Raw genomic sequence first — 27,666 nt, forward strand, 5'->3', positions numbered from 1 at the left:
ATTGACATCCATGCATTCGTTGCCAGGCAAGGATACTACTAGGCTGGCCACCTGGCATACCAGGCTAATGCCCCGAGGGCCGGTGCCTGGCGGCGCTGCTTACTCATGTAGCAGATGCCATCCTCCTGTATGCGTAGGCGGGCCGGGTACACGTGACTCTGTTTAAATTAAGTAAATATTAATTAAAAAAATAAGTAAATAGAGTTGCCTAGAGTTCCCATTAATCCAGCAGTCGCTAAAAAACAAATCTAGTGCAAAAGCGCCCCCTTCTGGCCATTCCGGGGCACAGACCTGTAATAGACTTTTTCCCACCAACACCATGGCCTCCTGGTATTAGCGACACTTTATCGTCAGGTTATGGGGACGCCTGGCGGCCGCTGCAGGCTGCTATTCCACTCCGCGCCTCTAGAGGGCGAAGTGGAAAAAAAAAACCCAAACAGTCCCGGGTTCCCCCGGCTTCGGCGGCTCGCGAGACTTGGCTGTGAGTTTGGCAGCAGCGCCGCCGTGTGTGAGGGCCCGGGGGCAGGAGCCACGATCCCGGGGCAGGAGCCGGGGGCCAGGAGGCACGATGAGCGGCCGTGTGTGCAAGAACTGCGGCTGCGCGGATATCGATGTGGATGCCGCGCGCGGGGACGCCGTGTGTACGGGCTGCGGCTCGGTGCTGGAGGACAACATTATCGTGTCCGAGGTGCAGTTCGTGGAGAGCGGAGGAGGAGGCTCCTCGGCGGTGGGGCAGTTCGTGTCTTCAGAGTGTGAGTCGGGGCACGGGGCACGGGGCACGGGGTATGGGGGTCTGCGGGGAACGGGCTCATGGGCAGGGGGGCTGACAGGGTGAGGGTACTGGGCACAGGGGCCAGTAGTGTGCCGGTGCTGGGCATGGGGCTGGCAGGGTGCTGGGCCTGCCTGTGTGGGGCTACTGGGCACATGGGGTCAGTGTGCTCAGGCTGTGTACAGGACTGTCAGTGTGCTGCTTCAGGTGAAGGTGCTGTCAGTGTGCCGGTACTGGGCATGGAGTTTGTATTGTGGCTAATTGGGCTGTCGTTGTGCCGGGTCAGTGCTAGGTACATGACTGGCGCGCGGGTGCTGTGGCGCAGGGGCCGACGATGCGTGTGGTGCATGGCTGTCAGTGTGTTGGTACAGGGCTGGCATGTTGTGGCGCAGGGACTGGCGGGGCGCTGGCATGTTGCTGCGCAGGTGCGCGCGGGGGGGGCGGTGGTGGGCACAGGGGCCAGCAGTGCTTGCGCGCGTGCGGGGCGCAGGGGCTGGCGGTGCGTGTGGGTGCTGTATACACGGCTGGCATGTTGCAGGCAGAGCTCGTTGTGTGTTTAGACCGTGGATAACTCTGTCAGTGTACCGGCTGGCATCGTGCCGGGTACTGGGCATGGAGTTAGCAGTTTTTGGGTACCGGGCACAGGGGCCGGCGGGGTGGGTGTATTGGGCTCAGGGGTTGGTGCTGTGCAGGTTCCGGGCACAAGGGTTGGCAGTGTGCTTGGACTGGGTACGTGGCTGGCACTGTGCAGGTAATGTGCGGGCACGGGGCATGGGGGGCCAGGTAGCATGTGGGCACAGGGGGGCAGGTAGCGTTTGGGCACGGGTCCTGCCCCCGCGTGACCCGTGCCCACACGCTACCTGCCCCCGCGGTACCCGTGCCCCTGCGTGACCCTGTGCCCACACGTTACCTGCCCCCGCGTGACCCTGTGCCCACACGTTACCTGCCCCCAAGTGACCCCGTGCCCACACGTTACCTGCCCCCAAGTGACCCCGTGCCCACACGCTACTTGCCCCCGCGGGACCCGTGCCCCCGCGGGGGCAGGTAGCGTGTGGGCACAGGGTCACGCTGTGGCAGGTAGCGTGTGGTTACTATAATAACATTAGTCCAGCATGTTACTCATTTCAAACCGCAGCTTAATGAAGGTTTCAGCAGGACTGACCCGCGGTGCATTTAGGACAGTTAGCTGTTTTCCAGGCCGTGACCTTAATAATTAAAACGATTTATTTGAATTAAGGATTGTTTGTTTTTATTTCATTTTTCTGGGAGACCCCAAACAAACAAACAAACAAACAAACAATGCACAGGAAAAAACACTGGCGTGCGCTGCTTGTGTTTAGCTGTTGTTTTCTTTCCCGTTTATTGAATCCACACGAGTTATATATTGTTTTTTCAGGACAAGAAGGGCTTTCTTTAGATTATTTCTTTAGATGTCATTATTTGGATTGTATCATATTATTTACTATTAAAAAAGAATATGGTGATTTTTTTTTAGTTTTTTTTAAAAAAAAGGACTTTTTCTAACTTTTAGTTGAAAAATCTTTTACTCATCTATAAAAGCCAATGAAAAAACCTACTAAATATATTCTACTATTTGTCCTGAGTTTAGAAATACCCAATGTTTTTATGTTTTTTTGCTTTTTTCTGCACTTTATTGGGCAATAAGTACAGGTAGCGTTTTGCTATTTCAAAACCTTTTTTTCCAAATCTGGTGATTCTTCCCCCATGTGCCATTTCGGGTATCTTTGAAGCCGGCCAATGCAATTTACCCCATCAAACCATATATTTTTGAAAACTAGACACCTCAAATGCTGGTATTTTAACTCTTTCCATGCACTAATTCCGCCACCAGTCTTTGTCAAACTTTGTGGTAGTCATTTTTTTTCCACACACATGTATGAATTAACAGGTCGTGGTACATGTCACAATCTTAAAACACCCCAATATGTGTTCAGCAGCATCTCCTGAGTACAGCGATACCTCACATGAATGATTTTGCCTGGCTCTTTGGGGGCAAAAGGGCCACATTTGGGGCATGCGCATTTTTCAATGTTGAACTTTGACATTTGGTGGTCCTGTGCCCATGCCCTATTTGGTACATCTTTGAGCCAGGCCATTTCAGTGTGCCCAATAAAACCATATATTTTTGAAAACTAGATACCCCAGGGTATTTCAAATGCTGGTATTTTAACTCTTTGCATGCACACATTTTACCACCAGCATTTTTTCAAAGTTTGCAGCAGTATTTTTTGTGTGTATCCCCCCCCCCCAACACCTACTTTATGTGTGAATTTACCTGTTCTGGTATAAGTCACACAACACCCCAATATGTGTTCGTAACATGTCCTGAGTACAGCGATACCCCACATGCAAGGGTTTGTCGGGTTACTTGGGGGGTGGAAAGCCACATTTGGGACGTGTGCATTTTGGAAATTAGACATGCGGTCATCCTTCCCCCCCCGTGTTATTTGGGACATTGTTGAACCCCGGCCAATGTAATTTACCCCATCAAATCATACGTTTTTTAAAAGTAGACACCCCATGGGCATTTAACATGCCAGTATTTTGCCTTTAAAAAATTTTTTTTACGTTTTTTTGGAACTTGAAGGTTGCTCTGATGCTGACATCAGTGGGAAATTATTTTTACTATTTTATTTATTTTTAAAATTATTTTACCAATCACGCTGTGATTAGAAAGCCGGGCTCCATTGACTTGCATGGCTGAATGCAGTACCTGGATTCAACCTGCAATTGGAGCCAGATTATCAGGAGGGGCTGGAGAGACACTCCTGACAACTCTTCTCAACTTGATTGCTTTTTTTTTTTTTTTTTTCTTAAAGGATGCCGCCATCTTGCGAGTGGCAAAATCACTCGCAGTGGCCGAAGGTAGAATTCGTGCATGGACAGTATTAAAAAAAAATATATATAGTTTGATGGGGTAAATTGAATTGGCCGGCTTCAAAGATTTCTCAAATAAGACATGGGGGCAGGATTACAAAATTTTAAAAAGTTTTTAAAATAACAATACACTACCTGTACTAATTTCCCTATAACTAGCAAAAAGAATAAAAACATTGGGTATTTCTAAAATCAAGACAAATTAATCAATTTAGCAGTTTTTTTTTTCATTAGCTTTTGTAGATGAGTAAAATATTTGCCAAATAAGTCATAATTCACCTTATATATATTTTTTTATATAGTTAATCCGTTATGATCAAAATAATAAGGAAGCCCTTCTCGCCCCGAAAAGAAAAAAAATAATTTGTGTGGGTTCACTAAATGAGAGAGAATAAAATGACAGCTAAACACCCCAAAAATGTTACAACAGCCTGATATGGGTCTGATATGTTAATTATTTCAAGATGTTAATTATTTCAAGATATTGATTCGTCTATTTTTTTAAATATTTTTTTATTTATTTTTTAATTGCCCCCCATACTGTTCTGCAGTATGTTCTATGGTCACCAGGGGGCAGTATTCCTCCATAATTCCATCAGTTTACTTCCGCTGTTACTCCGCGGCTCAACCGACTGCTAAAAATATTACTTAATATAATAATATATATTTATAATAATATATCATTAAATAATATCTTTAATTATATATAAATATATATTCTAGCCGATAATTATTAATCATTATTAGTTATATATATTTGTGTGAATGCGGCATGGAAAGACGTTTAACCCCCTCCACGTCGCATAGCGTCAGCGAATCGCACATCGGTGCTTCATTGAAGGTTCTGGGTCTATGTATGAACAGCACATATGGATTAACGGAACCCGCTCCGTTTGCTAATAGTTTTTCCTCCCCGTCTCTCTCTTTTGCAGGTACCGGTAAAAGTCTGACTATCGCGGGAGGTTTTCACACCAACGTGGGGAAGGAGTCCCGAGCGCAAACTCTCCAAAATGGTACTTAACCCCTTACTAGCTGACTCCTTACGTTTATTATTTTTATTGTTGTTTATTGTCTCCTTTATCTCTTATATGATGGCTTTTTTAAGGGGGGGGGGGTCATTCATTTTCTTGTGGAAAACGTTTGCTGGCTGAAGTCTGATTTTGTTCTCAATAAAAAAAAAAAAAAAAGGTATTTGCCCTTTTCATTTGTTTTTATTGCTTTTTGTTTGTTTTTTATTGTTGTGTTTTCTGAATAGTCTGCACTCAACCAGCTATTTAACAATAGGGAGCAGATAACTTAATGGGGAGGAATAATCATGCTGAGCCTGTGAACTTACTTTACAGAAGGGTTGAGCTGGGATTTGGAGAAGCCTTTAATGTCTGACGGTAGCCGTTTACTAACAGCGGGCTGCGGTTGTGAAGCGGGCGAGCCGCACTGCTTGTACCCGGTGACTTGTTACATGTATCTGACGCCGAGTTCTGTTTGTGTATTTAAAATGTTTCCGCTGCGAAAAACGTTTATTCACCGGCCTGGGAAATAAATCAGTTTAACGCCCGCAGTCTAGTCGCCCGTTTCTCCTGCTGTAAAGACTTAAACCGTTCAGGAGCCGGATGTCTATCCCATGCATGTTTAATACCCTCACTGTATTACCCTCTACCACTTTTGCTGGGAGCCTGTTCCACTCATCTACCACCCTCTCAGTAAAGAAAACTTCCGTTCCATCTTGGCCTCTGATCCTCTAGTGTTAGATTCCGGTCTCTTGTGTTAACCCCTTTATGTATGTAAAGGTCTCTCTCCCGGCGGTTTGAGGTTGGCTCGGAACCGGCCGCCGGCGTAATAATAACTCCAGGGACCCGGCGGGGGATTCTGCGGACGGAGCCCAGAAGGAATCTCGGTTGTTAGCGGCTGCTCTTGGCAGTTACGGCAGGAATGTGCGTTTCTCCCCAGTTGTTGTGGCTTAAAAATAGCTACTTTTATATTTAGAGCGGTTTATTGGCTCTGCTCGCGGTTGCCCCGGTATTTTCTTCCAAATCCCTCTCGGGGGGGGGGGATTTGTCACAGAGTCTGGAATTTCTAGCGCCCGGTCTTTTCATCGTAAATAACATTTTATTCAATTTGGTTGTTTTTGTGTCTTTTTCATACCCTTTGTGACTGTAAAAGAACACGCGGCGGTTAAATAGTTAAGGTTCTGGAAGCCTCCTGCTGTTCATATTTAACCCTTTCTTGCGAAGGGCCATTTCTGTCCTCCTTTTAAGCACGGTGCTGTTTTTTTTTGGGGGTGTTTAGTACAGAAAGGCCGAAGCGGTTTTAAAGCTGCCCCTGAAGAAGCCTCCGATGGGGGGATTACTAGCGTATGGGCACGATTTAATATACGACGGCGCTATATATATATATATAATAACAACAACACTGTCGCTGAGGTTTTAATGGCTCGGTGTATTTACGGCACCCACTTTGTGTCGGTAGATACACCCGGATATTTTTTTTGGGGTTAAATGTTGTCTTATGCAGCTTTCAGCTGGACTCTTATTATTAATTATTTATTAAATCCATTCCTCTGCATTTTCAACGCGCCCCAATCGCCCTGTTTAGGTGTTTGTTCCCCTCGTGAATATTCTCTGCGCGCCTCCAAAACACCCACTCCTTCCCTCTACACTCTGGACTTGAAATATTTTTTTATCTTAATTATTAAAATCCTTTTTTTAAAAAAAAAAAGAAAAGTATTTTATTTTTTTTTACGTGAGCTTAGATTAGATTTCAATAATTTAACCCCCAAAAAATTCAGAATGTTACAAAATATACATTTTATGGAGAGAAAGCCGTTACGCCGGGGGATTGGAATACGATGCAGTATAATGGATCCCCCAACCTGCTTCTAAAACGTAATCGTTTCAGTAAAAATTTTATCTTTCAGGAAAGAAACATATTCATAACTTGGGGGTCCAGCTGCAGCTCAACAAACATTGTCTGGACACGGCCTTCAACTTTTTCAAAATGGCCGTCAGCAAACATCTTACCCGTGGCCGGAAGATGACCCACGTTATAGCCGCCTGCCTCTACCTGGTCTGCCGGACAGAGGGGACGCCGCGTATCCTTTCCCGCAATCTGGGGGGTTTTGTGAAAATATATATATAAATGTTAGATGTAAATTTGTTGTCAGCTCAAACACCACACTGAGCTGATGCTTTACGGCGATGCTAATGAAGTCCCTTCCTCCATAGATTTTCATTAGTCAGAGAGTCCGACTGGGTGATTAAGACTGAGGCATTCTATTACTCCCCACAGGCAGTATGATAAGGAGTCGGGGTGTTTAGTAGATTGGGGATCAGATAACAGAGTGAGAACCTCATACAAACGGCTGATATGCAGCTCCCCGAAAACATTATATTATGGGGCAAAAAAGTAAGAAAAAAGAAAACAGCGCAATATTTTTGGAAAGTTTTTATTTTTTTATATGATCCTAGAAATAATTTAAAAAAAAAACACTGGGTGAGAGGCTCCCCTCCGCAGTGTTGCAGAGCTGAAAATAATGTACAGAATGTATTATTTTTGGGTGACGAGCCAAACTTTCTAGGTTTTTTAATGTCTGTGTCTTAGGATCTCGTGAGTTCAGAGATAACGTTTCAAAAGTATGCGAGTCTCTGAGTGAACGAGTCCGACGACAGATCATACACCCCGTCCTGTGATCATACACCCCGTCCTGTCACCAACGCTGAGGCCTGAGGATTCCCCGCGTGGCGCGCATTAAATAGTTTGCATTGTTCAAAAGTTTGGTGTCACTTCAGAAATTTCTGGCTGTAACTTAATTGGAAAAGGGTTTCTAACGATCAATTATCCTTTTAAACTTAAACTCGGATCATCAAACACAACGTGCCATTGGGACCCAGGAGTGATGGGAGTGATAAAGGGCCATTGGGACCCAGGAGTGATGGGAGTGATAAAGGGCCGTTGGAACACAGGAGTGATGGGAGTGATAAAGGGCCGTTGGAACACAGGAGTGATGGGAGTGATAAAGGGCCGTTGGAACACAGGAGTGATGGGAGTGATAAAGGGCCATTGGGACACAGGAGTGATGGGAGTGATAAAGGGCCATTGGAACACAGGAGTGATGGGAGTGATAAAGGGCCGTTGGAACACAGGAGTGATGGGAGTGATAAAGGGCCATTGGAACACAGGAGTGATGGGAGTGATAAAGGGCCATTGGAACACAGGAGTGATGGGAGTGATAAAGGGCCATTGGGACACAGGAATGATGGGAGTGATAAAGGGCCGTTGGAACACAGGAGTGATGGGAGTGATAAAGGGCCATTGGGACACAGGAGTGATGGGAGTGATAAAGGGCCATTGGAACACAGGAGTGATGGGAGTGATAAAGTTAGCAGAGAATAACAGGCTAGTGGCACATTGTGACTCGGCTGCTGGGGCTGGAATGGTTGTACGGAGTGACTTGGTTGTCCCTGTGGTTTGACTCGGTCCCGGTTGCCCCGGTCTGATGACTGTGAGTGAGAACTTCCGATGTTCTTCTGCCGCTCACGGTCTGGAAATGCTGTTCTGCGAGCCGCGTGACTTCGCTTTTGTTTTCCTCCATACATTACAGACCCAATTTAGCTCATTTAAAACCCGCGGCTCGCCTCTCCCAGACATTCTCTGAATGCCTTTTGACCAGCAGTGGCTTTATGACATTGTGTGAGTGCCCTTGCCTGGACTCGCATTCCTCAAGAGATTATTACCCCCTCCGCTGTCAGTCCGTCCCTTCTCTGAGGGTTAATTGGTCTTTTTTGTTACTCAGATGCAGTGGTGGTCCGTTCTCCCCCCTGAGATGTTCTGAGATTCCTAGGTGGGCTCTAGAATAGTGCAGCCCGATTCTTCCTTCTGTGCCCAAAGTGACAAATCCATTATCACCCAAGTGGATGGATACTTCTACTTTTTATTTTATTTTATTAAGAGATTGGCAGATAAATAGAACAGCCTCCCAGCAAATGTGGTAGAGGGTAATCCAGCGAGGGTATTGAACACGCATGGGATAGACATACGGCTCCTGAATCTAAGACGAGACCAACCACTGATTAAGATTTGAGTCTTTACAGCAGGAGGAACAGGCGACTAGACGGGGGCCGGATGGGGCCGATCTGCTGGCAGGTTCTGGGTTTCTGTGACGCATCAGATAACATTTAAATATGTTGAAAAAAATCATTCTTCGCACAGCAGTCAATGCGTACGAAACCAACCGGATACATTAAACATTCTACTCAGAAACGATCAATAATTCAATGGATTGCAGCCCTAGCAAAATCCGTGCTAACGCTGGCAGGCGATAGAACGATATTAATGATTTATCACTCCCATCACTCCTGTGTCCCAATGGCCCTTTATCACTCCCATCACTCCTGTGTTCCAATGGCCCTTTATCACTCCCATCACTCCTGTGTTCCAATGGCCCTTTATCACTCCCATCACTCCTGTGTCCCGATGGCCCTTTATCACTCCCATCACTCCTGTGTCCCGATGGCCCTTTATCACTCCCATCACTCCTGTGTTCCAATGGCCCTTTATCACTCCCATCACTCCTGTGTTCCAATGGCCCTTTATCACTCCCATCACTCCTGTGTTCCGATGGCCCTTTATCACTCCCATCACTCCTGTGTCCCAATGGCCCTTTATCACTCCCATCACTCCTGTGTTCCGATGGCCCTTTATCACTCCCATCACTCCTGTGTTCCGATGGCACATTGTGTTTGATGATTCGAGTTTACGTTTAAAGGGATAATTGGTGGTTAGAAAACCCTTTTTATCCTCAATAAGTGACCCCAAAGTTTTGAGCGGTGGGGAATGTGATTGGAAACGTTGCCGTGGTTTCCCTTTGTGTGTTTTTTTTGTGTTGATTTTATGAACAGATGTCTGATGGAACGGGTCAGACAAGTCCTTGGATGCGAGAAATGAATAATGTATGAGACGATAAGGCTTTCTGCCGTCTAGAGATGCAATCGCTACAACAAGCGCGTTTTTAACCCTTTCACAGCAGCCTTCAGCCCCGCGCAGGTGCAAGGAAAAGGGTGATGGGGTGGGGAGGAGGAAACCGCGTTTAGAGACTCTTCTAATTACCCCTCGGATTATTATTTTATTTTTTTTGATAATTTTACACGTTTTCAAGCCGTTCTCCCTCTTCCGCTGCTCCGTTCCCCGTCTCCCCGTGAATTTCCTTGCGCTTCTCGCTGCGCCTCGTCGTCGTTGTCGTCGTCTTCTTCTCTTTGAATGTCCGTTTGGCGATTAACGTTTTCCCGCGTCGCTCCCGAGGCTGCGATGGAGCAATCTTTGTGATCGGCGCAGATGTTGTGTAATCCTCCGCCGCGTCGGTGCCGTCCTCGCTTCAGTCTTGGCGGGGGTGGAGTGGGCGCGCTGACACGACGGACCCCCCACGCTTATCACGTCCCTAGCTGTGAGTATCGCTGGATGGGGAAACGAGAAGCAGAATTTAGTGAAATAAATGAAATTGATATTTATAGCTTTTTCAGGGGGGAGAGGAGCTGATGGGAAAAACACGTTTAACCCTAAGATGGATTTTTATTATCCTATGGAAGGAGGCTAAGGCTGCACGGGGTAACGCAGAAACCTGCCGGCAGATCGGCCCCATTTGGCCCCATTTGGTCTGCCTGCTTTTCCTTAGGTCTCGTCTTAGATTCAGGAGCCGGATGTCTATCCCATGCATGCCCTCGACGTATTAACCTCTAAAAGAAAGCAGGGTGATAAAGCGCCCTGGGAGAGACCGTTTATTTTTCAGAGGATACAATGTATCTGATGATGTCTTTATGGGTGTAGGCGCTGGAATGATGTCACTGCATGGCTCAGCCAATCAGCTATGTGCTATGGTGTGTGTGTGTGTGTGTGTGTATATGTATGTATGTATATCTAAATACTTTAGGAGACAGCGCAGACAAACCTATAGGAAATAAACACTCAGCCGTGTTAATAGAGGGCACTTGCGACTACGTGGGGGAAGTCGTCCGCGGTACACGGTTTGGGTCGCCTTTGGCGCTCCAGAGAGAAACTGAGAGGTCTCTGTAGTCTACAGGAAAGTGAATAATTAAGCGATTATTTTAAAAAGCTAACGTAGTCCAAAGGCTGGAGGGGAAGGTGACCAGACCGGTGACTGGCAGTATTGAGTCCTGCCGGTCGTGATTTGGGCCGGTCGGCACTCGGGTCGGGGCAGAATTCCACCACTTCTCTAACGCCATCATTCACCTCACGCCGGACAGCGTTGTTTCTGTCGCTGAATGCCTCATACGTTTCAAACCCTTGCGATACGGCAACTCCTGTGCGTCGGGCAAAAAAATAAAAAAAACCTCTCTGCACTCGATCTTTGCACGTTTCGTGTAAACGTTTAGCCGCAGGACCTGCTTTATTTCCTCTCTTTCAGAGCCTCGCACACTCTAGAGAACGTGGACATTGTTCTTTGTGCCGCAGAGGCCTCCGCCCTGCTTTGTTTCCTGTTGATTCGGCTCCCTGGGCTCCGGGACGCAGAGCTTTCCAGGTGTCGGTGTTTTGCTTTCTAGAGATTGCGATCTCGTGTAACCAAAGTGCGTATTTGAGGAGTAATGTGCGGATATCAGCCGTTTGTATGATTCTCGCTCTGTTATCTGAGCCCCGATCTACTAAACCCCCTGACTCCTTATGATACTGCCTGTGGGAAACAAAAGAATGGCTCTGTCCTAATCACCCAACTGGACTCTCTGACTAATGAAAATCTGTGGAGGAAGGGACTTCATTAGCATCGCCATAAAGCATCAGCTCAGTGTGGTGTTTGAGCCGGGAAAGTCACCCAAAATATCACATGACTGACAGGTCTGCAGATTTATTGGAATAAAATGAGATAAAACCAGGTTTTTTGCTGGGGGTTCTGATCAAGCGGAAGAAAATGCCCGTTTTCCGTGGGATTTAACTTTTAACAGAAAACTTCATTATCTCCGCTAAAAAGCAATTTGCACCCTGTTTGTGTGTAAAGGGAGTTTAAATATCACATGACTGCCTGCAATGGCAACAGCGAATGGGAAGACTATCCGAGGAATGCGAAGGCGTCCCTTTCACTGCTCCTCCTTCTCTGTTTGCTTTAAAAAACAAAATATTTTCCCTGGGATTCCCTGTTTATTATTCTCCTTCTCCGGGGCCGAGAAACGTTTTCTGGCTGCCGCTGCTAACGCTCCGTGATGTGTGACGTGGCGTGTTGCACCGTGTGGCGTGTTGCACCGTGTGGCGTGTTGCACCGTGTTGTGACGTGTTTGCGCTGCATTCCTTTACGTTTTCTTGGATAAACAAATGTATTTACTTGGTTTTTAAGCAACGCAAACAATCGGCAAGCTGTAAAAACCACAATGTTTTGCTTTCGCGCGGATTGGTGGGAAATGCAAGTAACTTGAATAACAAAGATCTTATCCGTCTTGCTTATGAATACAATGTAACAAAGATAACGACTTTACAATCCCCGGCTTCCTTCCACAGGATCCTTCGCGCATGTTATTACATCTGCTTCTTCTATACTTCCATCGCTCTATATATATATATATATATATATATATATATATATATATATATATATATATAAACACATACACACTCACACATACATATATATTATATACACACGCATACATATTTATACATATTTATATATATATATATATACACACACACACACACACATTCATATATATATACACACATATATATATATACACACACACACACAAATATATATATATATACACACACGCTTCTATCTGTCAAACTCTTAAGCAATGCTTCTTTAACTACGTACACGCCGCATCAGATGTAAATGTTTAAGCCCGTCTGGCATGCACGGGGTTAACTTAAATCTCCTTTATAAATGTAGTTTATCTTCTGTTCCTAAGATGACTCCCCCCCCCCCTTTCGCCAAGTACTTTTTCCAGCGTCGTCACCCTGTAGCTTGGCTGCTATGTTTAATCTGTATACCCCGAGGATCATGGGAGTTGTAGTTTCAGTCGGCGGCGTACAGGCTGTAGGAATAATCTTCGACTTTAAAGAGTTTATGCAGAGCCGTTAATTATCACACTAATTACCCGATATTAACGCGTTCGAATGAAGGCTCCGAGCTTTTCTTTCTAGGTATTTTATCCGTGACCCGCAGATCTCATTAGTTTGGGTCCGGTGATCTTAACGGCTTTGGCTCCGTACGGCGGGTCTGCGGCATCTGAGACGGTAAAAAGTGTCGGGCAACAGACTCGGCTTTTGTATCTCGCCTTTCCTCGAGGGTTGGGAGAATTAATGATTTTTTCACGCACCGTTTGCCGTTGGCAGCCGTCGAGGCGTCGGCTCATGTATGTGAATTTGGGTTAAGATACCCCTCGCGGTGTTGGGGGGGGGGTTGCGGGTTATCAGAAAGATTTCCTAAAGCCGAGTTTCTCAAACGAGTCGTCGGCTCCTTCCCAGCGGTGCAGCTTTCAGGATCCCCCTAGATAAGCCGGGGGGACCAATCAGCTTCTGCCTTCAGCCTCACGTTACGCCTCCTCCTTTCCTGTAGATTAACCTCAGAGCTGCGCCTTTTAAAGATAACTGAAGTCTGGACTCCTGGCTGTTTGTTGTTATCTCCTAAGTTGAGTTTCGACTGAATTGCCGCAAAATATTTTGTTCCGGTTGCCGATCCTCTGTCCCGGTAGCCGATCCTCCGTTCTGGCTGCCGATCCTCCGTTCTGGCTGCCGATTCTCCGTTCCGGTAGCCGATTCTCCGCTCCGGCTGCCGATCCTCCGTTCCGGATCCTCATCTCTCTTCTGCCGTTTTTTTACGAACTTTTTACGAAGATCAAATCCTTTCTTGAGCAGTTTAAAGGAAGTTAATTCCAAACATGAAACGGCTCATATCCTGTATGAACAGCCTGTTTATCATCTAATTACCAATCTTAGTCTGCATCGGGTGGATCCATTAATCACAGAGAAAGTCCCGATCAGGTCTCCAGTAGGAACTCAGCTGCCGGCGCCAACTTGCCCAGCTTTACCTGGCATTTCATAGGAGATCCTGAAAGCTCCTGCTGTTGGGTGTATGGAGGCTTGAAGCCAAGGGTCCTTGTTTTAATGTGAACCGGGCTTTTGTGTAGGAGAACGGAACAGAAGTCCTGAGCAGCCCCACCGGTGCAGAATGCATAGTAAAGTAAACCTCTTAGGGAAACAAAATAGTAAAGTAAACCTGCTAGGGAAACAAAATAGTAAAGTAAACCTGCTAGGGAAACAAAATAGTAAAGTAAACCTGTTAGGGAAACAAAATAGTAAAGTAAACCTGCTAGGGAAACAAAATAGTAAAGTAAACCTGCTAGGGAAACAAAATAGTAAAGTAAACCTGTTAGGGAAACAAAATAGTAAAGTAAACCTGCTAGGGAAACAAAATAGTAAAGTAAACCTGCTAGGGAAACAAAATAGTAAAGTAAACCTGCTAGGGAACCAATAAAATCACATATCTTAAGGGGAAGCTGCAGCAGATAACTGGCAAGGAAGCATTCCTGTTGGGATCAACCGGATCCCTTTTTGTACATGCGTGCCACGGGGTCTTGTAAGACCTACTTGAACTCTTGCATGGGCGAGCGCTGGCGGCTGGACGCAGGTAAGTATAATGCGCATGCACAGTGGCAAGCAGGAGGTCGAACGCATTTCCTACAAGCCTAGGAACTGGGACGCAGGGAATGGCGGCCAAATGCATATGGAGGGGTTTCAGCTGACCCCTTATATTCACTTGTAAGGGGACATATTGATTTAGGGGACGCTCGGCTATCCTCTGTATTAAGGTGTGTGTGTGATTGCGGGATTCTCCTTTTAACAACTCTGCCTGTGTGCCGTACTTATTAGTCCGGTTCCAGGGGCCGACTCGGACAGTGTGATCTCCAGCCAGTGATCGCAGTAGACTTCGAATTGTACAGTGTATGAAAGTCGGCATTTACAAATATTTATAAAGTTTACTGTGGAATTGGAATTTAAGTCATTTTCCCCCTTTTTTTCATGCTTTGAGTGTTCGGTTTAGTGAATGAGCGGAGTCTGATGGTGCCGTTCTTGTCACCTCGACGTTCAGCGAGACAAAGGCCGGCTTTCAGGCGCTGGGCGTTCCTCCAGAGAGATCCGGGACGGAGCAGGCGAAAGTCTTCTCTTGATTATTAGTAATGCGTCTGTGATTTGCAGCCGACCCCGTAGGTTATGAGAAAGCGAATGAATGAGCCTGTGTGTGTGATACGAGGGAAACCTGTACTTATCAGCCTAAAGCCCCCGTACTGTTTATACAAGAGTTACACGCGCCTGAAAGCGAAGCCAAATCATTCCGAACTTAAAGGGGAACTCACGCCAAATCTAATTATCAGATTATACGTGTTTCAAAAATATTGAAAAACAGTGAATATAATGATTTCAGGCAGCTGCATATCAGCCGTTTGTATGATTCTCGCTCTGTTATCTGAGCCCCAATCTACTAAACACCCTGACTCCTTATCATACTGACTGTGGGAAATAATAGAATGGCTCAGTCTTAATCACCCAGTCGGACTCTCTGACTAATGAAAGTCTATGGAGGATCGGACTTCATTAGCATTGCCATAAAGCATCAGCTCAGTGTTTTGAGCCAAGATCCGCCGCTACCCTCTGGGTTTATTTCGTCCGCGAGATAAATTGCCGAGGGAAGCATCCGTACGAATGTCTGCTTTACTCTCCCGAGTATCGGGGTCCCCTCCCCCTCCTTCTTTTTGTATTTGTAATTAAGTTCTCCCTTTCTTTTAATTTCAGGGGCTGGGGGAGACCCGAAACGATTTAATTAAGATCTGCTTGTTTAAGGGGGTCTTTTGACCTCTGCTCTGCGTTTGCTCCAGACCTTGATGTTTGTACAACGCCTGCCTTACAACCCCCCCCACACAAAAACAACTGAATGACTCAAAGCTCCTGTCCCAAAGGGGCAGACGTGCATCATACTTATTCCACCCCGATAACTCTAATGCTTCTTTTCACCCTGTCAAAGCTTGGGAAAGATTAACTCTTTGCACTAAGTAATGTGTAATGTAAAAGAGAAATATATATATATATATATATACTGTAATCATGGAAAACAAGGAATTACAAAAGGGTTTTTAACCATCAATTAGCCTTTTAAACTTAAACTGGGTCAGCGAACGCAACGTGCCATTGGAACACAGGAGTGATGGGAGTGATAAAGGGCCATTGGGACACAGGAGTGATGGGAGTGATAAAGGGCCATTGGAACACAGGAGTGATGGGAGTGATAAAGGGCCATTGGGACACAGGAGTGATGGGAGTGATAAAGGGCCATTGGAACACAGGAGTGATGGGAGTGATAAAGGGCCATTGGAACACAGGAGTGATGGGAGTGATAAAGGGCCATTGGAACACAGGAGTGATGGGAGTGATAAAGGGCCATTGGAACACAGGAGTGATGGGAGTGATAAAGGGCCTCTGTACGCCTATAAAGAAATTCCAATCAACCATTTCCAGGTACAATAGTAATTTACAGCATAATCCCCCCAGCGCTGAATACACAACCCCCCCGACACTGTATACACTACCACCCCCGACACTGTATACAGTAATGTCAGTCGGTGACAAAAGAAAAACCCTGGTTTTATCTCATTTTGCCCCAATAAACTCCCTTTATCTGCAGACCTGTCAGTCATGTGATATTTTGGGTGATTTTCCCGGCTCAAACCCCACACTGAGCTGATGCTTTATGGCGATGCTAATGAAGTCCGTTCCTCCATAGGCTTTCATTAGTCAGTAAGTCCAGCTGGGTGATTAAGACAGAGCCATTCTATTGTCTCCCACAGGCAGTATGATAAGGAGTCGGGGGGTTTAGTAGATCGGGGATCAGATAACAGAGCGAGAATCATACAAACGGCTGAAAACATTATATTTTGGGGCCAAATCTCCGCCTGGTGATAGGAAAAGCAATTGTAGATAAAGCAGTAAAGTGATTAGTCTGCAATGTGCTTGGTTTGCGCACGGAGTGCCTCATCCTGCATGCGCCGATACATCGTATCTCTGTGTTATTAGTAAATACGGGCCGGGTCAGTAGCCGTTTTTTGAGCGTTTTTTTTCTGTTTCTCGTTTTCTCGCCGTTTTCTGCTTCGGTTTCTTATCTGAAATCCAAAACTTTCCGTAAATCGTATTCAATCTCCTCAGAATAGTCCCGAGTGGGGGGGGGGAGGTATTGTACTGCCAGGAGGATTGCATGTCCGGCACTTTTAGGACAGATGGAAACATATTTTTTTCCCGGGGAGGGGGGGGTTCTGCAGGCGGCCCCAGCGGACGGCGTGCGAGGAATGCATGGGAAGGAGCGGCTCGCATTCTTAGGAAAAACACCAACAAAAATATCCCGCTCGCAGCGACTGCGCGCCGGCCGCTTCTCCCGGGAACTCGTCCTGAATGTCTCAGAAAACCTTTTTCCACCCCAAATTCAGTAACATTCATCGTTTACGCTTTTATTTCCTTCTACCCCCCCAATAACAAAAAAAGAAAACATGAAAAAAGTTCTCTCCTTGACTCCTTCCCAGATATGTTACTCGATCTCAGCGACCTTCTGCAGGTAACGTGTTCCTTTTCTAATAACGTCCTCTGCGTCTCGCGTCCCCGCGGCTCAAAATGAAGTGATTTCTCACTCAAAAAGTTCGTTTTTCTTATATTGTTCTGGCCTTTGGGTATCCGGGGGGTCCGCAGACCCCCAATATTCCCTAAAGTCACAAATTAGCCAGACGCGGAGACGGAATATCTGATCCGTGCAGCGTCTCCTACAATGTTCAGCAACGTCTGACGATCGGTTATTCCGGGACTATAAATCCATCATCCGCTGGCTGGCTGGGGTGCTGGGAGTTGTAGTCCTTAGCCGAGTCTTTCTTGCCAATTGCCTTCATTTATCTATATATGGTATAATGTGCCTGAAGATGAGACCTCGACCAAAAGCTTGCAATCCGTTACCCAATAAAGATCATCTTCCCCAAACTTGCTCTTTCTCTCCATTTCTCCTCCGGGTTTTTAACGGTTATTATAATAAAGCTCATCGCAGACGTCCCCCGAATAACAAACCTCCCCTCACCGGGGGGCCGGGCGGACGGGGGAGTGCGAGTGAAGTCTGGTTCCCCGGCGCACGCTCATCATTACTCCGGAGACTAACGCCCCCCCCTCCCGGGTGCCGCGTAATGCGTTTATGGCGACTCACATTTCCTGTTACACAATATCAGTCTATGACATAATAGCGATGATGTCGTATGACTGACAGCAAATCACGGCAGGACCCGGAAGCGTCTCCTCTTATATATTATTTAATAGGGTCTGGCGAGTTTAATCAGTCGTTGGTCTCGTCTTAGATCCAGGAGCCGTATGTCTATCCCATGCATGTTTAATCCCCTCACTGTATTACCCTCTACCACTTCTGCTGGGAGGCTGTTCCGCTTATCTAACACTCTCCATGCTGGCAAACCTCCTTAGATTGCATCTTAAACACAGCAAGTCGCCGATCAGTTTAGAAGTTACCATTAACCCGTTCTGTACCAGGAGCCTCTTATCTATCGTTTGGAAGCACTGTTAACCCTTTGCGTTCCAGGGGAGCCTTTGCTGGTTGAGTGAACTCAGCCGAGTTGGCTAGGGAGTCGCGAGCCTCCGTCTATCCGCCGCTAGCCGTCTGAGGCCGCAGAGAGCAGATTTGGAGCTGATTGCGGGGAGCCGGAATCTTTTATCTCTTTGCAGCGTTTTTCCTCCTCGTTATCAGCGATGGCGGCTGCGGCCCCTGAGGCCGGCCCTCGGCCCCTCGCATGTTACCGAGCAGCTGGTACCTTTTATTTCAGGCTTGTCAGCTGTCCCTCTGAGTGCTATAAATATAAATATTACCCCCGGGATTACCCGCGAAAAGGAACGGCTGGGGCGGCAAACATTTAATGAATTTTTACTACGAAAATAATTAACATTCCGCGGAGCTTCCCAAACCTTTCAATAAATTCCCCAAATCCCCCTCCTTTACCCTGAAATCCGCAGCAGCGCCGGCTCGCTATTTACACGGCGAGCAGTGGGTTTTGGGGTCCCTTTTGCAGGTTATTTATTCTGCATTTAATGTCCGGGGCGACATTCTGAACGTTTCTGGTATAAAAGTAACATTTCTGCGTTTGGTCACAGACCGGAGACATGCGCAGAGTTTGTGTCCTGTGGGCTCTCCTCTCTTTTCTCTCTCTTTCTCTCCTTTCCCCTCCTTTCTTCTCTTTCCCTCGCTGTCCCCCTCCCTCTCTTCCCCTCTTTTCTTCTTTCCTCATTCTCTCCTCTCTTGCTGTCTATATGGGTATATGTATATATATATATGTAGGGGGTATATATATAGGGTATATGTAGGGGGGGTATATATATATAATATATAAGGTATATGTGTATATATAGGATGTATATAATATATAGGGTATATGTATATACAAGGGGATATATATAATATATAGGGTATATGTATATATGTATATATAGGGGATATATATATAATATATGGGATATTTATATAATATATAGGGTATATGTATATACAGGGGGATATATATATATATATATATATATATATATATATATATATATATATATAATAGGGTATATGTATATGTAGGGGATATATATATAATATATAGGGTATATGTATATATGTATATGTAGGGGGATATATATATAATATATATATATACACACTGTAGTTTGGAGTAGCCATATTCCAAAAAAAAGGTATTACAAGATTCTGCAACATTCAGTTTTTTTTTTTTGCATTCTTATGTATATATAGGGGTTATATGTGTATAGATAGGGGTTGTGTGTGTGTATATGTGTGTGTATATATTTATATATAAAAATATAATATATATATATATATATATATATATATTATATATATATATATATATAATATATATATATAAATAGGTGTATAAAGGGGGTATATATAAATGTAATCACAAACATTTTTTCTGCGGCTGGTTATTTGGATCACAGTGAAGATTATGAGGCTGCCGGCGGGGGCTACACGTTCTTTGCCGGGCAGCGGGGTTGTAGGGGCCGTCAGGGGCCGTGTTACCGGTAGGCAGCGCTTTTCCCTTCAGTATTCTCAGGATCGATACTCAAGTCTGCAATTTGTGAGAACTCTTTCCATCCTTAATAAATCTCTCTGTAGTTTTACGTTCAGCCAGGATCGTAAAATGATTTGAACCATCGCCATCTTGTTCTGTGACGTTTACTCTTTTGTACAGCGCCATGGAACATGATGGCGCTATATATAGATCAATAAATAATAATACGCTTGCCTCTAGCTTTCTGTTTCCCTGTCCGTGAAGGTTTTGGGACCCGAGCGATACGGAAGAAGAATTAATGTAGTATCTTCTGGTTAAGGAGCCGGGTGTAATAAGACTGTATATTATATGATGATTATATGATATATTATATGATGATTATATGATAGATTATATGATTATATGATGATCTTTCGCAGCCCGCGATGTGCCGCTCATTCTAAACGTTATTTTCTGTGATTCTGACGGCTGCTTCCGTTGTTCAGGTGAACGTCTACGTCCTCGGGAAAACCTTCCTGCTGCTGGCCAGAGAGCTCTGCATCAACGCGCCCGCCATAGGTACGTCTCTTATTTAATAATCCGTGTAATAAGAGTCTCGAGAGTGCTGTGAACAGGCTTACAAAGCGTGCAGTTACACCGTTATGTCTGCTTTTCTTTGAGGGAGAGAGATATAGTACGGTTCAAAAGTTTGGGGTCACTTAGAAACTTCCTTGTTTTTGAAAGAAAAGTAGATTTTGTCCAAAATAACATGAAATGGATGAGACATCCAGCTGCTCCAACTCCTGGGTTCCAGTGGCCCTTTATCACTCCCATCACTCCTGTGTTCCAATGGCCCTTTATCACTCCCATCACTCCTGTGTTCCAGTGGCCCTTTATCACTCCCATCACTCCTGTGTTCCAATGGCCCTTTATCACTCCCATCACTCCTGTGTCCCAATGGCCCTTTATCACTCCCATCACTCCTGGGTTCCAATGGCCCTTTATCACTCCCATCACTCCTGTGTTCCAATGGCCCTTTATCACTCCCATCACTCCTGTGTTCCAATGGCCCTTTATCACTCCCATCACTCCTGTGTTCCAATGGCCCTTTATCACTCCCATCACTCCTGTGTTCCAGTGGCCCTTTATCACTCCTGTGTTCCAATGACCCTTTATCACTCCCATCACTCCTGTGCTCCAATGGCCCTTTATCACTCCCATCACTCCTGGGTCCCAATGACCCTTTATCACTCCCATCACTCCTGTGCTCCAATGGCCCTTTATCACTCCCATCACTCCTGTGTTCCAGTGGCCCTTTATCACTCCCATCACTCCTGTGTTCCAATGGCCCTTTATCACTCCCATCACTCCTGTGTCCCAATGGCCCTTTATCACTCCCATCACTCCTGGGTTCCAATGGCCCTTTATCACTCCCATCACTCCTGGGTCCCAATGACCCTTTATCACTCCCATCACTCCTGTGTTCCAATGGCCCTTTATCACTCCCATCACTCCTGTGTTCCAGTGGCCCTTTATCACTCCCATCACTCCTGTGTTCCAATGGCCCTTTATCACTCCCATCACTCCTGTGTCCCAATGGCCCTTTATCACTCCCATCACTCCTGGGTTCCAATGGCCCTTTATCACTCCCATCACTCCTGTGTTCCAATGGCCCTTTATCACTCCCATCACTCCTGTGTTCCAATGGCCCTTTATCACTCCCATCACTCCTGTGTTCCAATGGCCCTTTATCACTCCCATCACTCCTGTGTTCCAGTGGCCCTTTATCACTCCTGTGTTCCAATGACCCTTTATCACTCCCATCACTCCTGTGCTCCAATGGCCCTTTATCACTCCCATCACTCCTGGGTCCCAATGACCCTTTATCACTCCCATCACTCCTGTGCTCCAATGGCCCTTTATCACTCCCATCACTCCTGGGTCCCAATGGCCCTTTATCACTCCCATCGCTCCTGGGTCCCAATGGCCCTTTATCACTCCCATCGCTCCTGTGTTCCAATGACACTTTGTGTTCGCTGATCCGAGTTTAAGTTTAAAAGGCTAATTGATGTTACAGCCAGAAATGTCCTTGATGTAATCCGTTGCGTGTATTTATGTATAGCTGTATATATGTGTGTATATGTATATATGTATATGTATATATATATGTGTGTATTTATATATATATTTATATACGTTGCCTGATCGGGGGCCGTTGTGTTTCATTGGTAAGATCAGCTGCTCTTATTTCTATTTATGGGAAAAAGCTGATAAATCCGCGTTGACGATTCTTATCTCCCAAACCTCTCGCTCGTTGTTGCTGTGGCTGAAAGCGATCTGGGAGAGTCCGTGTCGCGGCCGGGGGGCCGGGGAATGCTTGTGTTCCTTTGGGTTTCTGTTTGCACAAGGAGTGGCGCTGAGAGGTGGGGAGGAAAAGGAGGGGGGGTCTTCGAGGCCGAGTCAGAGAGCATTAGACCGTTTAAAAGGCTTCCTGCTGTGGAAGGTGTAGAATACTCTGTTTTTAAGGCTCTGGAATAGTTTTTTTTTGGTATTACAGCAGCTTTTTGGTTGGGGGGGGTTGTGCTTATTTTGGGACCCCCCCCACCAGCCCCGTGGTGTCGCTTATATGTGAACCGGACTTTTCCATTACAAACCATGTGAATCATCTCGTTCTTTTTATCCTCTTGGCACAAGAAATGCGGCGGCCGTCTGTAATTGGCATCAAACGCGTTATAAATATATATTATATCCCCGGACGTTCTATCCCGGCTGTGTTTAGCTCTGTGGAACTGATTATTTTTAGTAGAACTATTTAGTGACATCACAACTTACTTAAAAAAAACCCAGAACCTGCCGAGAGATCGGCCCTGTTTGGCCCCCAATCCGATTGCCAGTTTTTCCCCTTGGTCACTCCGGGTTGTGCACTTAACCTCTGCCCCCCCCCCTTTATATTAACCCTTTAAGTGCCAGAAGGCCAAATAAGTCCGGCGAAAGGAATGAATTAACCCCCGAATTCCCCGAGACGCGACAAACCGACTCGTATCCGCCAAGATGTTTTACGTCATTTTATTAGCTGCTCGGCGAGGAGCGAAGCCGTGTTTTTAACCTTTTTTTTGCATGTAAATTATCATCTATATACAAAATAAACGCACATTATGTGCAGATATCGGAAACATCTCCCTGCGGGGCGCAGTTTTAATATTTCATTCAAATAGCTTATAAATAAATAAAATAAGATTAATTTCTGAAGCGTTCCTTCGGCTGGAGTCCGACGGCTCGCTTTACATTCCCACCCAAAAGCAAAAGAGATTCCCTTCGCCCCCTTTATTTTTTTTTTTGTTTCCAGTGCGTCGCCGGCCCAACCAGCGGGGGGGCAGCCTTAACCCGGCGCGCAGGGAGGGGGGCAAAAAACAAAATAATGGAGTGTCAGTGTGCTTAGCAGTGGCGGATTTAATGCGAAACGCGTCATGCGTAGAAGATGAGCTCGGGAATTTGCCCCCCTTGTACCCCGGTCCCGTTGGTGCTGTCCGAAGAACACTGGAACTGGAAGGTGACTCTCCCGCACTGGACCTCCGTCATCCCCTCCTGCCCGAAGTAACTCAGCTCGTTCCCGTCCAGAATGGCGCTCACCGTGTAAAAAGTGTCCTGCTCCACCTGCACCGGGTGCTCGAACCAGACCGAGAACGTGTTGCTGGAACCGTCCGAGACAAACTTGGTCAGGTTCTGGGCCAGGACGGCCCCCTGCCTCTTGAGTTCTATCTTTACCGCGTACTCGGCTTTGCCGCAGCTGGAGCCGTAGAGGCCCAAGCCGGCTATGAATATCCTTTTGTCCACCGCGAACTGGATGCTGTCGCAGCGGCCTCGGTACCGCCACTGGTTGCTGCGGTACGCCGACGACTGGAAGCGGTGGCATCTCTGCGGCGAGAGGCCCTTCCGCTTCACCAAAGGGAAGTCCAGCTGGGGCTTCTTGGCCGCCGTGTACCACAGGAAGATGTTATGCGTTTCCTCCAAGGTTAAGATGTCCGACTGGGCCGCCCCGTCGGCAAACTCCTCCAGCGTCATGGTCGGGATCCGCACCAAGTACAGCGCTTTGCCCAACACGTTCCTCTTGTTGGCGGGGGTGACCGGCAGGCCTTGGCGTCTGCACTCGGCGTCCGCCCAGCTCAGCACGGCCTCGAAGACCACGTCTTCCTTGGCGTTGAGCGTCTCCCGCGTGACGATGATCTCCAGGGTCTCCAGGTCTATCTCGCAGAAGCCCTCGGAGCGGAGGGCCAGCTCGGCCTGCGCGTCGATGACCTCCCAGCAGCGCAGCGTCAGCTCGGGCTCCTCGAAGAGGCGGCTTTGGGAGAGCAGCACGCAGGCGTTCTTGGCCTCCAGGCTGGTCTCCAGGAAGTTGACGCACGCCTTGGCCAACGCCGGCACGATGTACTTCTTGGCGGCGTACAGCGTGGCGAGCACCGTGTCGGCCTCCAGGTCAATTTCGTCGCTGTACAAGTACCTTAAAAAAAAATAATGAAAAAATTAGTGAATTCAATATTTAAATTTCATTTCTTTCCCCAAAAGAGCCGAGACGCCATTGAAAATATTTGAACTTTTAAAGGGCACAACCCCGCAAGTGCCCCCCCCACCTCCCTTTCTATAGATATTAGCAGCTGGGTGGTGAGTAATAGCGCCCCCTAGTGACCACCCGGGCAGCATGCTCACCATTAGCCCAAAGCCGAAATTACTAGCCACAGCCTCTCACACTACGGGAAAAGAATCTGCACAATATCCGCTCCGATTGTCTCCAACGTTCCGAGGGTTTATAGAACAATTTGTTTTATCCTCCCCCCCGTATTTTTTCTGTTTACGGGAAAAGTACGGTGAATTATTATTCTCGATATGAAGCCGCCTTTGTGGCTGGTCGAGACGGGGACCTGTCCTAATGGGCCGTATTAAGGCTTCACAGGCAGAGCGGTTGCCGCCGGCTGGAAGATGCATATTTTATAAGCGTTGCCGGTAACGGCGTCCCTTCGCGTCATTTAATAAGCACTTACTTTAAAAGGATTAGAAAAGCTGCCGGCTCCACGTCTGGGATATGGATTTCGGATTTCACCTCCGCCAGGTCGCCGTAAAACATGGCGTAGAACACGGAGCTGCCCACCGCCAAAATATACTGGGGGGGGAGGTAAAAAATAAAAAATACATTAAAAATATACATTTAAAAAAAAATTATAATTTTTTATATATAAAAAATACAGGAATTGGTGAAATGCCAGCCGTACACACCTTATGGGCGGGGACTTTCTTCGAGGCCCCCGCAGGCCCCACGATAAAGTGAACGTCCGCCATTAATTCGTTATTAAACATTAGAGCGTTCCTTAAAAAAAAAAAAATAATAATCGGATGAGGTTTCATAAAATGTTTTTTTTTTTTTTTATATTTTCTTAGTCCGTTCGTTTTAGGGTAACCCGACCAAAAGGGTCGTCAAGAGGTTCCTTCACCATAGATACAGAATTCCCTGCCCCCGACGCGGCTGCCGCGCGGTTAACCGAGCGGAGACGCATTTTAAATCGTCTCAGAGACACTCTGCGGACGCGGAATCTCGGAGGCGATCCCCGGGAAGCTGCCGGTTGTGGCCGCCGGTCTCTGAGACCTGCGTGGGGCATTTAACCCTCGCATGCCGCTGGCTGCCCGGCCGGAAGAGCGTAGAGCTCGGCTCCTACAGGATTTTAGAGACGGCCGTCTTCCCCGTTATCCTGCGCCGCGGACTCTGAAATCCCGACACGTTTTATGATTAGGGAAAGCGTGTGTCGGCGGCTCGCTCTCTGTACACGCGTGTCACGTGGGGCCGTCACCGCCTGAGACTCGATGCCACCCAATACAGCCGTTTGCTATAATTAACATAATGTGGATGTTTGCCGGGGGCATGTGGCAGAGTGCCGGCTGCCCTGCGCTTTAACCCTTTATACGGGGGAATGTTTCACAGTTAACATCACGTTAACCTGTTTACTGCCTCTATTAACCCCCCTGGTGCCGTGACATACCCCGGTCTGCCCCCCCCCCAGCTGCCTGATAATGGGCTTCTTGAGGTCAGCAAATGGCTCGGTGCAAGCAGAGCCCGCAGGCGGCGATCACCCACTACCTGCCTGCGGTGTACTCATCGCTTGCATGCACTATGTACACAATTCTGGTTAGGCGTATATCCAGCGGCTGGCTGCCCCGTAACAGCCCCCATAACGTGCAGCGGCACCGCCGGGGTACCTCGCACCTGAAGCCTCCAATCGCAGCGCCCGTAGCCATGGAAACAGCACGTGATGGCGGTGCTCGGTACCCATGTAAATACCACCGCGTGTATCCAGTACTCTGCGCTCTTTTGATATCCAGTACTCGGTGACCCCCGTATATCCGGTACTCTGTGCCCTCCCGTATATCCGGTACCCTGCGTCCCCTTTATATCCGGTACTCGGTGCCCCCCGTATATCCGGTGCTGGTCCCCTGTACATCCAGCGTGTCCCGTACACATCCAGTGCCCAGGGTGCCCGGGCTCACCTCTCGCGCAGGGTGGGGTGGCAGGCCTGCCAGCTGGCGCTCTCGATGTTGTTGTTGTTGAGGTTCTGCAGCTGGGGGGGCGGCGGGGCGGCCTGCTGGAGCTGGAGGGCAGTTTTCTTGACGTTGGCGAGGTTGCTGTTGGCAGGGGCAGGGTAGAGCTCCGCAGCCATCTTCCTCCGGAGGCCCAGGGGCACTATCTCATAGCATGCCTGCAGCTTGCCCGGAGCCCGGCCGGCCCTCCTGGACTTCTTCAGGGTCTCTGGAAGCAGAAGAAAGAAAGTCAAACACTTCATGACCCTGCCATCCAGGCAGCCCGGCTCTGCTGGCATGGGCTGGGGGCATCAGGTGGGGGGCAGAGCCAGGCAAAGGGTTAATAGGTCCATGCAAAGAGAAAGCAGCCCCCGGTCCCCTGCGCATCTGTGCCTGGTTACCGGCAGCTCCTCTTCGGGGTTACGCGCTGAACGTTATATCCATACAGTCCTGCGGTCATAGTGCACGGCGCCTAGGCGCAAACAGCAGCTTTTTGCGTTGTGTGCGTAGCGCCGAGCTCACTGGCGCCCTCTCTCCCCCTTCTTTCCAGGGCTGCTGTCCGCTCCTGCTCTACGTGTAGACTGAGGGTGAGGGGGCGAGGCCATGGCTCAAAAAGCAAGCAGCAGGCGCCCACGTGACGGGCCCTGCACCAATCACAGCCACCTGGGAGAAGAGGGAGGGAGGCATGGGCAGCTCCCCGCCCCCCTGCTAAAGCACACAATATGTCATTCAATGCACTCCCGGCCCCGCCCAGGGGGTATTACGGGGAGCGAAGGGCAGCTGGCTCCCGGGGCGCTGGGGCAAATAGAGTGTAACCCCCGCAGCGGGTAATAGAAGAATGCGGGTACAGAGAGGAAAGAGAGAGGGGGCTCTTTAACCATTTCAGTGCCTGCATCCAGCGCACCCCTGTGAGTCCCAAAGGGGCGAAACGTTGGGGTTTGTTGATTGCAGGCAGCTGCGATTTACCCCTCTCTCTGCCCAAACTTCAGCCAGCCCCGTGCTTTTACCCCCCTCTCCCCTGCCATCCGCCCCTACAGACTGCAGTCACCCGAACTGCCCCCAACCCACATACCCCCCCGGAGCTCACCTGCACCTCCCCGCAGCTGCGATCTGCCCTCCGGCCCCGCGGAAACCGCTGGAAACTCTGCAGGAGGGGCAGCGAGAGGGGGCAGGAGAGGCAGGGGAGGGGACCGAGCTCTCCCGGCTGCACATCTGGGCTGTACCCGCAGCCTCCGCCAGAGGGCGCTCGCCCGGCTGGACTTTGCCCTGTGAATTACCGGGAATGATAAAAACGCCCGAATATCCCCCAGAATCCATTATTATTATCTCTATATTATTAGAATGCAGGCAGTATTTTCATACAGA

General features: G+C 47.7%; 2 protein-coding genes across 4 annotated transcripts in view; one reads left to right on the top strand and one right to left on the bottom strand.

Annotated features, from left to right (window-relative positions):
- The first annotated feature begins 476 nt into the window (after nt 1-476).
- BRF1 (BRF1 RNA polymerase III transcription initiation factor subunit) overlaps nt 477-27,666 on the top strand; it is a 49,126-nt gene continuing 21,936 nt past the window's right edge. The window contains exons 1-5 of the mRNA XM_053474697.1: nt 477-752; nt 4,600-4,680; nt 6,582-6,755; nt 17,230-17,261; nt 20,247-20,319. Of these exons, the coding sequence (XP_053330672.1) occupies nt 569-752; nt 4,600-4,680; nt 6,582-6,755; nt 17,230-17,261; nt 20,247-20,319 (544 nt within the window). The 5' untranslated portion in view covers nt 477-568. The remainder of the gene's footprint in view (nt 753-4,599; nt 4,681-6,581; nt 6,756-17,229; nt 17,262-20,246; nt 20,320-27,666) is intronic.
- Nucleotides 22,791-27,454, bottom strand: BTBD6 (BTB domain containing 6). 3 transcript variants are annotated; one of them, XM_053474700.1, is made up of 5 exons: nt 27,389-27,454; nt 26,272-26,530; nt 25,009-25,099; nt 24,777-24,895; nt 22,791-24,238 (listed from the first exon to the last, which is right to left on the bottom strand). In XM_053474700.1, exons 2-5 carry the CDS (start codon nt 26,439-26,441, stop codon nt 23,206-23,208), a joined length of 1,413 nt encoding a protein of 470 aa, XP_053330675.1. In that variant the 5' UTR covers nt 26,442-26,530; nt 27,389-27,454; the 3' UTR covers nt 22,791-23,205. The 3 variants fall into 3 exon arrangements, with proteins under 3 accessions (XP_053330675.1, XP_053330674.1, XP_053330673.1); XM_053474699.1 differs by lacking the exon at nt 27,389-27,454 and adding an exon at nt 26,703-26,868; XM_053474698.1 differs by lacking the exon at nt 27,389-27,454 and having other exon boundaries at nt 26,272-26,868.

Source organism: Spea bombifrons, chromosome 9 (assembly GCF_027358695.1).
Source record: "Spea bombifrons isolate aSpeBom1 chromosome 9, aSpeBom1.2.pri, whole genome shotgun sequence".
NCBI classification, from domain to species: Eukaryota; Metazoa; Chordata; class Amphibia; order Anura; family Pelobatidae; genus Spea; species Spea bombifrons.

What these genes read in the sequence shown, in the direction of transcription:
- BTBD6 (XM_053474698.1), bottom strand. Translation starts at nt 26,600, where the DNA reads ATGCCAGCAGAGCCGGGCTGCCTGGATGGCAGGGTCATGAAGTGTTTG. An exon ending in CACCCCACCCTGCGCGAGAG is followed by an intron (nt 25,100 to 26,271) that starts GTGAGCCCGGGC and finishes TTTTTTTTTAAG; the next exon opens with GAACGCTCTAATGTTTAATA. An exon ending in AGAAAGTCCCCGCCCATAAG is followed by an intron (nt 24,896 to 25,008) that starts GTGTGTACGGCT and finishes CTCCCCCCCCAG; the next exon opens with TATATTTTGGCGGTGGGCAG.